The following is a 16,976-nucleotide window of genomic DNA, read 5'->3' as shown; positions in this document are numbered from 1 at the left end:
AATGGCCAAAGAAACGTTCATCAGATGTGAATGATTCCCTCCTGTTCGAATCCAAGCAGAATGGACTTATAGCAGTGTGGAAAGAAAACTGGCATGAATGAACAATGTATGCATTTCGCATTGGAAAGTGCACATCTTTTTTGAATTGTTTCTTTTTCTTGCTTCACATTTGTTTCATTGTGATCTTGCAGAAACAATACGCAACGCTGATGTATGCTGAATGTAAGGTCATGACTGCTGCCCTCAAATCCTTGACAGTTTGTATTTAGGGACTTGTTTATCATGAAGATGATGAGCTGTGTGAAGTCCGCTGGCCCCTCTCATGCCATATTTAATTGGCCGATGCGTGTCTTGACAAATCCTGACCATATTTGACTCTTGGGACGTACCAAACTCGGTTGACTTGATGTTATGTTATGAGTGCTAAGTAAAGCAGCATTTTCTGCAAAGATGATTGTTTTCTCTCGGTCATTATCTAATAAAAGGAAACTTTCTTCTTCTATGAATTGCTTACAGTATATTAAATAATAAGGTTATGTTGCTGTGCCCATTACCATTTTGTGTTTGGGAGACTTATACTTCATTGCCAGGCGTGCAAATCTGTGTCCACTCCAGTGCCAGGGTTTTTGTCATTTTCACTCAAATTGCAGGACTCACATAATATTGGCTTTTACGACTACATAAATATTCAATGCAGTGTAAGAAACCTTCGACTCTCATTCGAAAAAAAATATTTTGAGCTTACTTGGTTGTAGTTATCGGCATTGAAAGTGGGTGCGACTGCACAAAAAGTAAATGCTACACCCTCGTGGGAGGTAAAAAAAAGCGGTCTGACGGAAGCTTGAAACCCACCTCCTTGCAAGAAAAAAAACAAAACCCAAACTGTTGGGTTATTTTTGAATTAGAACCTAACACAAACAAATTCAGGAATGGCGCTCCACATCATGCTTTTCAATTCTCGAATACATTTGGGAATGTCAGTGAATGCGTTAATACTTAAATAATACCTGTGTATGTTTGTATTTCAAGACAAGTGCCATTTATTTTTACTAGAGTTCTGACTCTTACTAATTGGCCCCACCCTGCGCACCCATAACAGGATTCCATTTCAGTAGGTTAGCCGATAACACCTTAGATGATGCGACATGTCTCTAGCTAATAATTTCACCAACAAATTATCCATTTACTGCGTCTCCTGGGGGCTGAGATTCATTATCCAATTTAGTGTACTTGTGGAGCCGATGATATCAGGTGATGGATGGTGAGTGTCCAGAGTGAGGACAGTTTCACAACAGACAAAGAGAGTGAAGAACCTCTTGCCACCTGTCTGTCTGGCGATAATTTCCTCTGATCCCAAAGTGCACTCGGATTGTATTGCCTTTGGGGGGGGGGGGGCAATTGAAGAGGCTTTTTATGTTGCGCAGTCAATGTACTTTTGTTCTCTTCTTGTCGCTTGGCGATTCGTGAGAGCCTTTTTCAGTTAATGATGAAATATATGACGATGTCCAGTCTTAAATGAAAGCAATTCACTCCGTCCCAAGAGTTCAATGCGGAAAACAAAGCGGGCTCTGACATAATGGACCATTTGTTTTGTGTCTTTGCCTTGGTCTCATGGCTACTCTTTCTCTGTCTCTTTGTCAGTGCTAAACATTTTGTGTGACGCTTAATTATTTCAACCATATGACTAGAGCTCTGCTATATGGCTAAGATCTGTATACCCCCCAACCTCTCATTACAGTCATACATTTGGCCATCAGAATTCTATTCCATTATTCTTGAAATGAAATTGCTTCTGAGTGAATTTTCAGCTTCATTCCTAAACAACACGTATTTTCTTTGGAGTCAAATGAGGTGTGCACATCCGGAGAGCAAAGGCAAAGAACGATTGAATGGGAAGTGGAGAGTTTTGAGATGAGGACTCTGACTATGGATGTGCACCTCGTCCAAAGACAGTGGTCATCATTTGTTGAGGTGGCCCGAGACAGCACAGACAACCACGGAGGATAAATGACCAAGAGCGTGGGCGGTGGAAGTGGTGGTGAAAAATAGCCGGCTCGGCCGCCACCAGTCATTGATCACCACCAGCCCCTCCGCAAACCAATCCTAAAAGGAAAACAAGGGCAACAACAGTGGATTGAATTGTTGCAGGAGCAGCCCACCGACAGAGCCTGGTGGCACAACTCATCAGCCAGCACTTTCTTGTGCTTTGTTGCTTCTTCACGTGACGACATTATGAAAGAGGATAGTTTCCACATCTGGTGGTTAGCTGTTGGGAATGTTGAACGTCTTTTCCTTCCACAGAAAGGTCACTGAGCCTTTATCCGCTCATTCTACCAGTATATTACAGCATTATTTGTTGATTTTTTTGTTTGTTTTCGTTTACCTATCATGCAGTACAATAAACTGCACATTAGTTGTGATGTGCTGGCAAAGTAATTGAATTTATGAGGTTTTCATAATTATTTGACAAAAATATTTCCTCCGAAAGTGGGTTGAGCAAACTAAGCAATGTCCATTTTTTGCAATGAATTAGATGGAAAAAAGGCATCAAGAAAGTAATATAAACATATTTTGCTGGCAAAAAAAAACAAAATTTACGACAATGAATGAATGAAAGAATGAATGAATGAATATTAACTTCTCAAATTAGTCTGTTAGTAGTTGTAGGGAGGGTGGAGGGTGTCAGTGCAGAAATGAGAAGGAATAAGCAAATTTAGATGATGGCATGTTTTGTTTTGTTGACCACAGGTGGGCAGTTGCTGCTTGGTGAAGGAAATCCCATAACTGAGTCTGGGTTGGGAGACTGCCTGATCGAAGCATGCTCACGGGGAGCATCCACATGGTGGCAGGCTCGGACCTAGGAGCAAATAGACTTGAGGAAATGCAAAATTATTGTCTTAACAGTGGTCGTTGGTACCCCTGAGAACGCTGAAATTTTAACATACCTGAGGAGTTGTTGAGCAGGGATTTGTGGACATTCTTCCATCCAGGTGAGCTGGGTGCTCCATGCACCTGTATGGACTGTGTCGTGCAGCTGAACCCACTCTCCAATTGCTGAGCTGTTGGGTGGCGCGCTCACATTGACCATTGGTCAGAAGATGGTATAAAAAAGGACTCAAAGTGATGCTTTTCTCTGGAGTGTTTTTCATGAACTTATGTTTCTTCCAGGAAAAAAAATGCAAATAGTTGCATAGACTCTTTGCCCTGCATTTAGTGGAACATGTCGTATAACTAAAACATGTTTTTTTTTTTTCCTTCAGCTCCACCTGTCAGATTACATAGAGAATGTTGGTGTGTATGGTATTTTCCTGATATTTGGAGACATGATGCAAAATTCGAAAGATGAACAAACATTTCCGGCTGTCATTTTAGTGACACCAATTTCACTTATATAACCAAAGTGTTGAATAATCATTCACCCATATGATGTGGTGAATCACTCGCAGCGCATGACATTTTATTATTTTATTCATTCATGAATATTTGTGTCCTGCTGTTTCAGCGGAAAAACATGCTCAGCTGCTGTAACGCTGACAGCTTTTGAGGCGATGCTTAGCGTCCCCGAAGAGAGTCAATGACAGGGTGCAATCCTCTTACAAGGGCTGCTTGCTACCATTGTAGATATGCTTTGGCCTGTTTCCTCCATGCATCCATCCATCCATCTCCTGCCGCTTATCAGAATCAGAATCAGAATCTTCTTTATTGCCAAGTATGTAGAACACACAAGGAATGTGTTTCCGGTAGAACACGCTGCACTAGTATCGTCGTAAAAAAAAACTGCTAAGTGGCACTATACAGTTCCATTTTGGCTACTGTTGAAAGAGTTCAAAGAGTTAATGGCTTGGGGGAAGAAGCTGTTTAAATGTCTGCTGGATTTGGTGCGCATGGATCGGTAGCGCCTGCCTGAGGGGAGTAGCTGGAAAAGGTGGTGGGCAAGGTGCGGAGGGTCCAGTAGGATTTTTCCGCGCCCTAGTTTGGATTCTTGCAGTGTGCAAGTCCTCGAGAGTGGGTAGCAGAGCGGGCAAACGTTTTATTGGTCTTTGTGAGAAGCAGAAGTTCGTCCATCTTGTTTGGTAGTGAGCGTAGATTAGCGAGGTGGATCGATGGGAGCGGCGTTCGAAATCCACGCTGCCGTAGCTTGACGAGCATGCCGGCTCGCTTCCGCCTCCTACGCCGGCGTCTCAAAGCTCCGTACAGAGCTGCTACGCCGCTCGCGAGCAGCCCCGAAAAACCTTGTAGATTTTTGTGTGTCGGTGAAAATAGTCCAAGAGTGGATTCCCCAATGCTCAGTAACTCTTCCCTCGTGTAACTGAGTCGCGTAGGATCGCAAAAAACAAATGAAAATGACAAAACCAGGAACAATACTAGGGAGCGTGTGACCGAGGCTGCCATCCGCGGCGCCATCTTGGATCAATCGTCCGGGGTTGGGTCGCGGGTGCAGCAGCTTCAGTAGGGAAGGCCAGACTTCCATCTCTCCAGCCACTTCTTCCAGCTCGTCCTGGCGGATCCCGACGCTTTCCCAGGCCAGCTGGGAGGCATAGTCTCTCCAGCGTGTCCTGGGTCGTCCCCGGGTTCTCCTGCCAGTGGGGCATGCTCGGAACACCTCACCAGGGAGGCGTCCAGGGGGCATCCTAATCAGATACCCAAGCCACCTCATCTGGCTCCACTCTATGTGGAGGAGAAGCGGCTCAACTCTGAGGTTGAGGTCTCTAAGGTAGAGCCCCGACACCCTACGGAGAAAGCTCATTTTGGCTGCTTGTATTTGGGATCTCGTTCTTTCGATCTGAGGCTCGACTTCCCGACTGACGCTCCCCTCTAGAACCCCAGAATAGACATTACCAGGGAAGCTGAGGAGTGTGATCACTCTGTAGTTGGAACACACCATCCGGCCACCCCATACTCTACTTCCTCCAAGGAAGGCGTGTTAGTGGAGTTGAGGAGGTCTTCAAAGTACTCCCCCCACCGGCTCACAAAGTCCCGAGTGAGGGTCAGCAGCGCCCCATCATCGCTGTACACAGTGTCAGTGGTGCACTGCTTTCCCCTCCTGAGACGCCGGATAGTGGACCAGAATTTCCTCAAAGCCGTCCGGAAGTTGGCTTCCATGGCCTCACTGGACTCTTCCCATGCACAAGTTTTTGCCTCGGCAACCACCAAAGCCTTATTCCGCTTGGCCAATCGATACCCGTCAGCTGTCTTAGGGGTCACACAGGCCATATAGGCCCGATAGAACTCCTTCTTCAGCTTGACGGCATCCCTTACTACTTGTGTCCACCAGCGAGTACCGGGGTTTCCGCCACGACATGCACCAACCACCTTACGGCCACAACCCCGCCACAACTCTGATTGGCCACCTCAGCAAGGGAGGTACGGAACATGGTCCATTCGGACTCAATGTCACTACCTACCCCGGGACATGTGAAAAGTTCTGCCGGAGGTGGGAGTTGAAACTCCGTCTGACAGGGGATTCCGCCAAACGTTCCCAACAAACAACACGTTTGGGTCTCCCAGGTCGGACTGCATCTTCCCCCACTAACGGAGCCTACGCACCACCAGGTGATGATCAGTTGACAGCGCCACCCCTCTCTTCACCTGAGTGTCCAAAACATGCGGCCGCAAATCCAACTACAAAGACAATCATCAAACTGCGGCCAAGGGTGTCCTAGTGATATGGACACCTTCATGTTTGAACATGGTGTTCGTTTTAGACAATCTGTTTCGAGCACAGAAGTCCAATAACAAAACATCACTCGCGTTCTGATCTGGCGGGGCCGTTCCTCCAAATTACGCCCCTCCAGGTCTCACTGTTATTGCCCACATGAGTATTGAAATCACCCAGCAGAACAAGGGAGTCCCCAGCGGGAGTGCTCTCCACCCTCAAAGGCAGGGGTGTCCAAAGTCGGTCCTCGAGGGCCGCTGTCCTGCCTGTTTTCCAGCTCTCCCAGGAGCAACACACCTGATTCAAATGATTCGCTCATCAGCCAGCTCTGAAGCAGCATCAAAATGGTCCTGATGATTTGAATCAGGTGCGTTGCTCCTGGGAGAGCTAAAAAACAGGCAGGACGGCAGCCCTCGAGGACCGACTTTGGACACTCCTGCTCTATGGTCTCCAAAAAGGATGGGTACACTGAAATGTTGTTCGTTGCATATGCACAAACAACAGTCAGAACCTATGCCCCCACCCGAAGGCGGAGGGAAGCAACCCTTTCGTCTACGTGGGTGAATCCTTATATACAGGTGGCGAGCCGGGAGGCAATAAGTATGCCGACACCTGCTCTACGCCTCTCACCATGGGCAACCCCAGAGTGGAAGAGAGCCCAACCCCTCTCGAGAGGGCTGGTACCAGAGCATAGGCTGTGTGTGGAGGCAAGTCCAACCATATCTAGTCGGCACTTTTTGGCCTCGGACACCAGCTCGGGCTCTTTCCCTGCAACAGAGGTGACATTCCACATCCCAAGAACGTCCCTTCTGCTGCCGAGGATCGGACCACCAGGCCTGCCGAGGATCGGACCACCAGGTCTGGCTGGCTGGCTGGCAGCCAAAGGGTGCTCACAATGCACCCGACCCCTCTGGCCCCTTCCATGGGTGGTGAGCCCTTGAGAAGGGACCCACGTTTTCTCTTCAGGCTGAGCCTGGCCTGGCCCCATGGGTGTAGGCCACCAGGCGCTCGCCAACAAGCCCCATCTCCAGACCTAGCTCCAGAGATTGGCCCCGATGACCCACGTCCGGGCAAGGGAAACCCAGATCCATCCATGTTTTTCTTCATAAGGGGTTTTTTGAGTTGTACTTTGTCTGGTACCTCACTGAGGAGCCTGTTTGCCATGGGTGGGGCATGCCAGGGGCATAAAGCCCTAGATGACTTAGCTCCTTGGATCATCAGGACACACAAACCCCTTCACCACGGTAAGATGACGGCTCACTGAGGGGGCCCTGTTTCCTGTATCACCTAATGTCTTAATTGGTCTGTCTGTCTGTCAGTCCGTCTGTCTGTGCGGCCTGGTAGTCGAGTGGTAAGCACACCGGCCTCGCAGTGCGGTTTTTGCATGTTCTCCCCACGCTTGGGTTTTCTCCGGGTCCTCCGGTTTCCTCCCACGTTCCAAAAACATGCATGATAGGCAGATTGAACACTCCAAATTGTCCCTAGGTGTGAGTGTGAGAGTGACTGGTGTACGTCTTTGTGTGCCCTGCGATTGGCTGGCAACCAATTAAGGGTGTCCCCTGCCTCAGTCCCAAAGATAGATGGAGTAGGCTCAACGAAGTTTTGTGATGGAATACCAGCGGGGACGATGGATGGTGAACAGAAAAAAAACTACTTTATTCTCATAAAACAAAAGGAGCATATCTCTCGTCGGAGCGGGGAGCCAAGAGGAACACGAATACAAGAAGAACAAGAAGAACAAAGCCCACCCGCTCAACTAGTCTTTAAAAGTACACAGCAGCGATCTGTCGTCCAATCAGCTACGGACAAGTATTGGAAGTCACACAGCAGCGATCTGTTGTCCAATCAGCTACGGACAAGTATGTTGAGAGAACATCAGACTGAAAGTTAATATTGTTACATTCTGCTTTCACAACTATTCAACTAATAAGCTTCATAGATCCATGTAGACGAAATTAAACATGCAATAACATAATATGTACTAAGCTAAACATGGAATAACATATGTTTACTAATCTAAGCATGAAATAACATAATATGTTTACTAATGTGCATAAGCACTCTATCAAAAATGGATAAAAAACAGTGAAATTTAGACTGAGGGACCCGGACACTCCATTCCATCAAGCCATTAACAACCATCACAAAGATAAATAAAATGACTTTATTGTATAGTACAGTTTATTTCTTTAATCATAATACTATAGCACATTTATTACACATAAAATAAGGTGTATTTTGTGTAGTTTTAAGGTTTAGAAAATTAGAAAGTAGAAAATTATGTTTTATGCGGACCTGAGAACGCATTATTCGCATTTTAATGGTTTCCTATGGGAAATTAATTTTTGGGATACACACTTTTCGCCTTACACACTCTGTCTGGGAACCAATTAAGTTCGTAAGCCAAGGTTCCACTGTAAATATTTAATGATTTATATACTGTATAACAGTTTTGTGGAACACACAGATTTGTGTTTATATTTGTATGGGAATTCTGACATCACTCAATAAAGAGTTTGTGACAACTTTGTTGACGGAATTCAAAAATAATAACAAAGAAGTGTATCATCAGTTTATGTGCAAGTTCCACTCAAAATGCCATTATTAAATGCCATTTAAAATTTGCTTCAATATCTCTCACTACATAAAAACAATATTTGAAAATTCCTTTCGTGATTGTTATTGATCATTTAATGAGCACTATAAGCCACTGTGTAGCGACATAGCACCGTATATCATGCAGTTCCAAGGTCCTGTTGGATGCACAGTGACACCCATCTGATTACATTGTCCCAATGCCAAGTGTACCAGCAGGGCCCTATGTAATCTCATAGAGAAACACGGGGTCAAAGGAGGTCTTGTCATTGCAAAATTATGTATTTCAGCACATCCAGTTGTTCACCAGAGTGTTTTAAATGTCAGTTTTTTCCACCCATATTTGATAAATCACTACATATTGTTTATGTTACATGATTTTTGAGAGGGTCGCAGAGGATTAGAATAATTCACTTTTCAATGTTTTTTTTTAATTAAACAGGGTAAATGAGTATCATATAGATATACCTGGAGTAAATTAACCATGCCTCCCCCAAAAAGTCTGATATAAATAGTAGTGCTGCACTGTGCGCTTAAATGATTCATGTACAGCACTCTCTTCCTAGAGACAAAGCTTGGATATTGGTGCTCAAAGCTTTTAGCTGAATTGATGTATTGACATTCGTGTAGTGTGTGCGTGTGTGTGTGTGTGTGTGTGTGTGTGTGTGTGTGTGTGTGTGTGTGCGTGCGTGCGTGCGTGCGTGCGTGTGTGTGTGTGTGTGTGTGTGTGCGTGCGTGCGTGCTTGTGTGTGTGTGTGTGGATGGGTGTTTGTGTGTTTTCCCCCTTGGTGGCTGTTTTACAGTATGTATATGTACAGTGATACCTTGGCTTATGAACTTAATTGGTTCCCAGAAAGTGTGTGTAAAACAAAATGTGTGTATTCCAAACATTAATTTCCCATAGGAAACCATTACAATGAGAATAATCTGTTCCCCGGTCCCCATAAAACATAATTTTCTACTAAATAAGCCTTAAAACTACACAAAATATACCTCATTTTATCGATGAGAAGGTTTCTTCAGCCGTCATCTGTACAAAAGTGAAGGTTTCGGACGTTTCGCCTCCTATCCAAGAGGCTTCGTCAGCGAACTAAAGTCTGACTGGTCGTATCGGCCCCATTTATATATCCCTAATGTCCAGACATGGTGGCGCTGGACACAGCTATGATGGGTCCCTACTCTCAGGTTGGGAGGGGCGGGGGACCCCTCCCTGTGGCCCCACTGATTGTTCCTACATTCCTGACTAACGATTGGCCTATTACCCCCACTGCCCCCGGTATCACCTCATCAGCATAACGACCCTCATCAGCATTGCGAAAGTTGCCTAACCTGTTTTGCCTGAGCAGGCTATTGTATGAACGATCCAAATTGAACCTCGGCTGAAGAAACCTTCTCATCGATGGACCACTCCTGTACGACTGAGAGCTTACACAGACGTATTGCTGCCAACCTCATTTTATGTAAAATAAATGTGCTAAGGTATTGTCATTAAAGAAATAAACTGTACTTTATAATAAATATGTTTTATTTACATTTGTGGTGGTCGTTGATGGCTCGATGGGAGGAGGTGGGAGGGAGAGTCACATTCCATAAGGACTGTAGGAAGGAGGGTTAGCCTATCTTTCATAGGTTTATGCCCAGGTTTCGGACTACTCTTCCTGTGTAATGAAAGTCAAGTGAGGCATCTTTTTCCAAAAAAGGCCGGTCTCATCAGCATTTAACACTTGATGAGGAACGTCTGTGTAAGCTCTCAGTCGTACAGGAGTGGTCCATCGATGAGAAGGTTTCTTCAGCCGTTATCTACCTTCAAAAAAGTACAGATGATGGCTGAAGAAACCTTCTCACCACTTGATGAGGAATCTAGCCACCTTCTTACACCATCTTGAGGAATGATCCCTTGTAAGCTTCGGCAGCTTTATCGTCACAACTGGCTGCCTCACCATGACGTATGACACTGTGAATCCCTGTACGACGCTTAAAGTTCTCGAACCATCCGTGGCTAGCCTTGAAATCATCAATAGATGACGAACTTCCAGGTTGCCTCTTGACGATATTAGAGTAAATTTGCCATGCTTCCTTTGCGATAATTGCTTCACTCGCGTCGTTCCGAAGGATGGTCGCAATGGTTGACTTAGCATACTGGTACTGGGACGCTAAGTCACACAAACGCACTCCTCGTTCGTGTTTCTCAATGATTTCCTTCTTCTGCTCGACCGTAATTTTGTTTTGTCTCCTCTTCGGCTGAACACTAGCTTGTGGTGGGGTCTTTTTCGGTCCCATAACAGCAAAAGTATCAGTGATAACAAATCCTTGGAGACAAACGACGCATGTACTCAGAGAAATGGGTTGTGGAAAAGTAGTCCGACGGCTACAGTGACGCTGTTTGGCCGCGTGGTTTGGTGTTCTTCCTCCGAAAACTAGTCCGCCAGCCATTGTGGCGCTCCACGTGTTTCCCCAAAAATAGTTTGGATATCAAGATTATATTCTTGCGAATTTAACGTTTGTAAGGCGAAAAGTTCGTTAGCTAAAGCATTCGTAAGCCGAGGTATCACTGTATCTCACATTTTTTTGTGATGGTTAGATATTCTCTCACAACAGTCAGAGCTTTTGGTTGATGTTACCAGAACATTGACAGAAGGTTACATTGTGATTTGAACAACCCGATTGAACAAGAATCAAACTCTCAAATTTCAGAATTTCATCACACCAGGTAGCATTGATATCGAGAGAGACGCAGAGAAAATTATGTGGAAATTGTGTTTACCGTTTGCTATTTGAAAGAGAGAGGGATTGAGAGACAGAGAGAGAGAGAGTGAGAGAGACAGAGATTGTGTGATTCCGCTGATCAAACGGTGAGAGAGAGAGTGAGAGAAAGAGAGAGAGAGAGAACGAGAGTGAACGATTGGGTTAACGAGAGTTACAAAGTTAATGAAGAAAAAAACTCACTTCACATTTTGCAGAATTAGACACAATATACAGATCCATTCATCTATCCATCAATTATCTGAACCACTTCATCCTCACTCGGGTCGCTGGGGGGGGACTCTCCCAGCTGTATTCGGGCACCTGGACGGGGACATCCTGAACTGCTTGCCAGCCGACTGCAGGGCACACAGAAACAAACCACCATTCGTTACTCACTGTCTCCAGCAGATGGGGCACATTAAGTATTACTTCTTTTTAAGTATTACTGTAAACTTGTTCTTGAGTCACTCTTCAATCTTTTTCAAATTTGAACAGCGTTCTCTTGTCTTTCATAAATTGAATGGATGATGTTTTGCAAAATACCACACAATACTAGTATGTATGTATGCAATAATGCATTGTCGTAACTTTTTTTATTCTCGAACGACCATAATAACATCGACCATTATAGTGGAAGAACGTTAGTAGGTTATCTAATTACAGGTGCAATTTTTTCCATTGCAACAACAACTTTTGCTCCGACTGTATCAGTACTTTGTTGAAATGTGCACAAATGTCTTGAACGCTTTCAACGTTGTATGTGAGTGAGCGTCGTGTGCGTGCGGTGAGTGTGTGTACGTACGCGTGCGTGCAAACTCGCATGTGTTGACGTACATGGTTCCTGTTTAGGAATGTGCAGACTGTCTGAAACTTTTAACAGCAGCAGTGGGGCACTTATCCAAAGCGTGGGATGACCACGTACTTTGCAATAATTCCAAATCGATCTTAGTGTAGTTTGGTCGTAGTTATGGACTACCGCTATATACTCTCGATGACGGGCAGTGGCGCGAGGGCAGTCAGAGACGTGATTACCCACAGACTGTGGTCAGGATTCGGCCAGGAGGACAACGTGGGTTATGATCCGCACATTTCCGCGACGGCATTGAATTACAGCACCGTTCACTCTAAAACAGGTTGGTAAAACGCGACTATTTTGTTTTGTTTTTATAGTAGCTTCGAGGAGGCTACCGGCTGCTTTCGCTCGGCTAGTCCGGCGACGTGTGCTCTGCGCCAGCGAGCTTTGGAAAAACTCATTTAATCTTTTAATTTAGTATTCCTGCAACAAAAACTTTCCAGATGGGCATCAGTACGTTTTATGATATCGTGTCTGTTAGCATAATTATTATTCGGTGCTATTCTGTGCTTCAAATGCTGTGCGAGATGACAATTGACAACTTGTTGACAGTTACTTCCGCCCACACATGTTCCACAATACTATACACAATAGTAGACGTGGTAAACGAGGGCATTTACGTTGTCCTTCATCGTTTTCGTTTCATTAAAAGTGACGTCTCTTGAAAGACGTTCAACAGCTGACAAGTTAAGTCATTGAGAACGTTAACGCCCCTCTGCCAACCCGTTGTCTGTGTTACCCACAAACGCCAATTCCAGTGAAGTTGAGTAAAACTGAAAGGACAACCGACACCACTTTTTTGTTTCCTAACTCAGTGCTCCCCAACCTTTTTTGCGCCCCGGGCCGGTTTAATGTCAGACAATATTTTCACGGACCGGCAGATAAATACAACAAAATAAAATGATACGACAGGCATGGAAACTGTTTTTTTCTTTCTTTTAAATATAATAATAAACGTGAATTCATTGTGTATTTTTATACAACTTTATTAGCAGAGTCCTGGTAACATCGCGCCAACAACAACATATGTAACATCGTCTCTGCCCCTTAACGCTCTATGGTCACCATGGTCATGTTTAAACAAACGTGCCTTCAAAATAAGATACACCACAAAAACAAGTACCAAGCGCATGAAAAATACAACTCACTGCAACTGAATCTGTGGGACCCCTGAGCTTGTTTCTCTGCAACGAGACGGTCCCATTGAGGGATAATGGGAGACAATGACACCTGAAGTGGGTCTTGCTTATGTCCAGTCTACTCCGTAGTTTTGTTTTGGTTGCGGTCACTGCAGAAAACCCCGCTTCATAAAAATAAGATGTCGGAAAAGGCAACAGGGTTTTCAGTGCTGTTGTAGTGATCTCGGGGTATTCTGCCATCACTTTAATTCAGAACACCGGCAGAGTTGTTGTCTCAAACATACTTTTAAGTCCGCCATCTTTGGCGAACTCCAGCAGTTGTTCTTCCTTTTGCACAGGCATCCTTGATACACCTGGTTTGTTGACAAATGGGTTGCGGATCCATTCCTTGGCAGTTCGTGGGTCTTTTGTGGCTGGTAAGTAGCGCTCAAACTCGTTTAAAAGCAAAGAGAGGTGCTCGTGCATCAGCTGGGGGAATGAAGGCTTGGGCTCAGTCTCTTCTAAAAACCCCGCCAATGTTTGACACATGTCAAATACACTGCTTTAATTGCAGCTACTTTATCAGCCAACTTAAAGGACAACCGACGTCCCCGGACCAGTTGTGTCCATAATTTGTAAAATCGCTTCAAATGACTACTACTGAGCGTATTTTACAAAGATTCCACCGCATATAGCTATATTTTACCTTTTAAGACTCACGCTGAATATTCCGGAAGTCTTGTTTTTGAGTTGGTGACGAGTCCTCACCCTACGTCACTGAAGGAACGCCCCTGACCGAAAAAGGACATACCTTGCATCACCTCAATGCATTTTGCTGTACTTTTTTTTGTCTGAAAACTTGATGGCGAAATTAGAAGGAAAACACCTACATCGTTGTGTGTAGTGCCAAGACTTCTGCAGTGTATTTGATGTTCGCTTACAAAAAACGTCCCAGGAGACAATTTCCACGGAGCTTTGTCGGCATCTTCTGCCTTTTTTAGGTACTGTGAGTACTAAAGAGTTTGTCACTACATTTCTCTCCAGATGCATCAAAATGACCGGAATAAATTATTTAATCGATTGCAAACATGTATGCTTTCCTCTTCAGAACTATTTGAATCATATTCATAACAGGATGAGTAACAAGAAAGCATCTTCTCCTAATCTGAAGCCATTGTTTTGATTCTCGAACAAGGCAAGACGTCTTGGCGTGACGTCACGAACAAGGGGGTGGGACCTCCTGAAAATGAAACTTTCTCAGATCATTTTGAAGTAGTTTTGGGGGACTTGAAGTCATTTTTATTGGTGTTTTTCATTTGACTACAAATATCAGCCTACGTGGGTATTTTAGGTTCTATAAAACGTTTTTCTGATGTCAGTTCGGAAACAAAAAAAAATGCTGTCGGTTGTCCTTTAAACCACAATTCCTCAAGAGGAGTCTGTACTTCTCTCTCAATAAGATCTGAGAATGCAGGGTTGTGTTTCCCATAGCTGAGCTCATCACTTTTGCTGTTTATTGGACATGTAACCTGAGAGGTTCATGTTGTTGCTGAGCTCTGCATTGACAGTGTGTTCCACAAGGAAACACGATGAGATGAAGATGCATTTATCTGCCAAAAAGGTATCTTCTTCTTCTTTTCCATTCTGCTTTTCCCTTCAACGGAAGCGAATCAGTGTTTGTTTTGGCCAAGCTTTTACGTCAGATGCCCTTCCTGACACAACCCTCTGTATTTATCCGGGCTTGGGATAAATTGTGCTCCGGCACAAAGGTATACGCAGTAGAAATGTTTTGAGTTTCTTGTGGTCTTGTGTTTTACTTTCAGCAGCGATGAGTGACTTCATCGTTGGGGACGCTGCAACTGAATGTAATTTGTGTACAGATCAATTTTATTTTAGTAGCTCAGTTACTACTGGCACTGACAGACGCTCTCCATAAGAAAGGCAAGTCATATTAAGTCGCGGTTTAAACTTATGGCTGTTACCTCTGTCACCTCAATATCCCAGTACATGAATTTATTAGACAATAAAAAACGTGGCAAAAGAGATGCACAAGGTACAGGAGGAACCCCATCTTTACGTGGCAGAATATCGATGAGAAAACTGAGATTTGAGTCACTGCATTGAGGTACCACGCACAGCCATATCAAGGAATTGTCACATTATTGGTGTCAAACTAGTCCTGAACCACAGAGCAAATGGCAGAAGAGAACTCGGCTGAAGAGAATACGAGCTCAGTGCTCCCAAGTCCCATTTTCGGATGAATGTACAATTGACATTACTTTGAAGTATTAATCTATCCATTATTAAGGAAGATTGAAAAGGGGGCACATTTAAGAGTTGCTTAAAGTCACAGTATGTTTTCGACTTTTCGAATAAGAAACAAATGAAGTTTAAAATGGAATTTCAATTTATTGAAGTGCATTCATCAGACTGTGCAAACATTGACAAGAAACACCCTCATGTCCCGTCTACTGCTTAGTCCTCCATTTCCCAGCTGTATCTTTGGTCACAGAGCGATAACCGTAACATCAAATGTACGAGGATTCACGGTTAGAATGCACGTGACAATAAACTCAAGGAACACATCTTCTTTAGGGGGATTTAGAGTTGGACGGAGTCTGATTTTTTTCGTTTTTCCATAACGCAGACACAGCGAGTCTATATTTTTACTATTGAAGTTTGAATTGGGTGGCACGGTAGTCGAGTGGTTAGTGGTTCACAGTGCAGAGGTCATGAGGTCAATGCCCGGTCCGAACTCCCTGTGTGGAGTTTGCATGTTCTCCTGGGGCCCGTGTAGATTTTCTCCAGGTCCTCCGGTTTACTCCCACATTCCAAAAACATGCATGGCAGGCTGATTGAACACTCAAAAATTGTCCCTAGGTGTGAGTGTGAGAATGACAATTGTCTCTGTGTGCCCTGCGATTGGCTGGCAACCAATTCAGAGTGTCCCCAGCCTAGTGCCCGAAGTCGCCTAGGATAGGCTCCAGCACCCCCCGCGACCCTAATGAGGATACAGTGGTCTGAACAATAGATAGATGGATGGACGAAAGTTCGAAAATACATGTGAAACTGCCTACTCTTGCTTCTATACAGCACAATGTCTCCTCCCAGTTGATCCATGAAGCGATCATTTTTCTCCACAGCTTCTGTTACTACAGCTGGTTCATTCTGTGATTCAGTCAGTTTGTTATGAACCAGGAGTGATGTAGAAGTCACAAGTAAGTCACAAGACATAGCCTTCAACTAATAAGACGATATGTCTTGGCTAAGTCAAGTGAAGAATTTCAAACTCACCTGATATATCAATTCCCGAAGTACGTTATGGGGGCAATCTTGAAAGTTGAAACAGTGGTTGTCACCCAACCCAACAGTTGTGGATTCAAACTTCAGTGCCAGTCTTCAGTCTTTTTTTTTATTATGTATCATTTTACTTATGGTTTTATTGTTATGTGCTTTGTTTTATTGTTTTTATTGTAAAGTGTCCTTGGGTGTTTTGAAAGGCGCTTGAAATAAAATGTATTATTATTATTCATGTCCTTGTGCCCTTGAGCAATATACTAAACCCCTCCTTGCTCTGTTCCTGAGGCTACTGTACATCAACAAAGAGAAGACAATGTTAATATCGCTTTAACTCTTTCCTCCCTAGCAGGCATTTTGCATTTCTTCCCCCACAGCCTACAGGGCCTGCAGCCTAGCTTTTTAGTGTGCTCCCTGAGTGGCTACAGCAGGAAATTCATAACTAACATGTGTGTTCAAATAAACTGTTATAACTTTTTTATTTGTTGTTCAATCTTTATGAAACTTTCAGTACACTTTCATAACATATGTTAGAATACGATAACGTTTTTTTTTGTGAAATTGATTGAAGTTTTAGAAAATTATTGCAATGTTAATGAATATTTTTATTCCCAAAACCTGCAAATTACAACAAAATGCATTCACAACAAGTCACATATGCATGAAATAAACCTAAAATGCATTTAAAACAATTCAGGATGTTTTTATTTGT

At 44.0% G+C, this 16,976-nt stretch overlaps 1 protein-coding gene and 1 pseudogene across 8 annotated transcripts in view; one reads left to right on the top strand and one right to left on the bottom strand.

The window, feature by feature from the left end:
- oxr1a (oxidation resistance 1a) overlaps positions 1 to 16,976 on the top strand; it is a 117,871-nt gene that overhangs the window by 41,856 nt on the left and 59,039 nt on the right. For 4 of the 8 annotated variants that reach the window (XM_088999764.1, XM_088999766.1, XM_088999760.1 and 1 more), the window contains one exon: positions 13,327 to 13,404. The exons of 2 other annotated variants lie outside the window; for them this stretch is intronic. In XM_088999764.1, the coding sequence (XP_088855890.1) occupies positions 13,327 to 13,404 (78 nt within the window). Of the gene's footprint in view, positions 1 to 11,799; positions 12,130 to 13,326; positions 13,405 to 16,976 lie in introns of those variants that run through there. 2 more of the 8 variants (XM_088999761.1, XM_088999765.1) reach the window with 2 other exon arrangements.
- LOC148896165 (uncharacterized) lies at positions 4,861 to 6,747 on the bottom strand (annotated as a pseudogene).

This window comes from Hippocampus bargibanti, linkage group LG06 (assembly GCF_051943395.1).
Source record: "Hippocampus bargibanti isolate YZ-2025 linkage group LG06, ASM5194339v1, whole genome shotgun sequence".
NCBI lineage: Eukaryota > Metazoa > Chordata > Actinopteri > Syngnathiformes > Syngnathidae > Hippocampus > Hippocampus bargibanti.
This window is presented reverse-complemented; position numbering and strand designations above follow the sequence as displayed.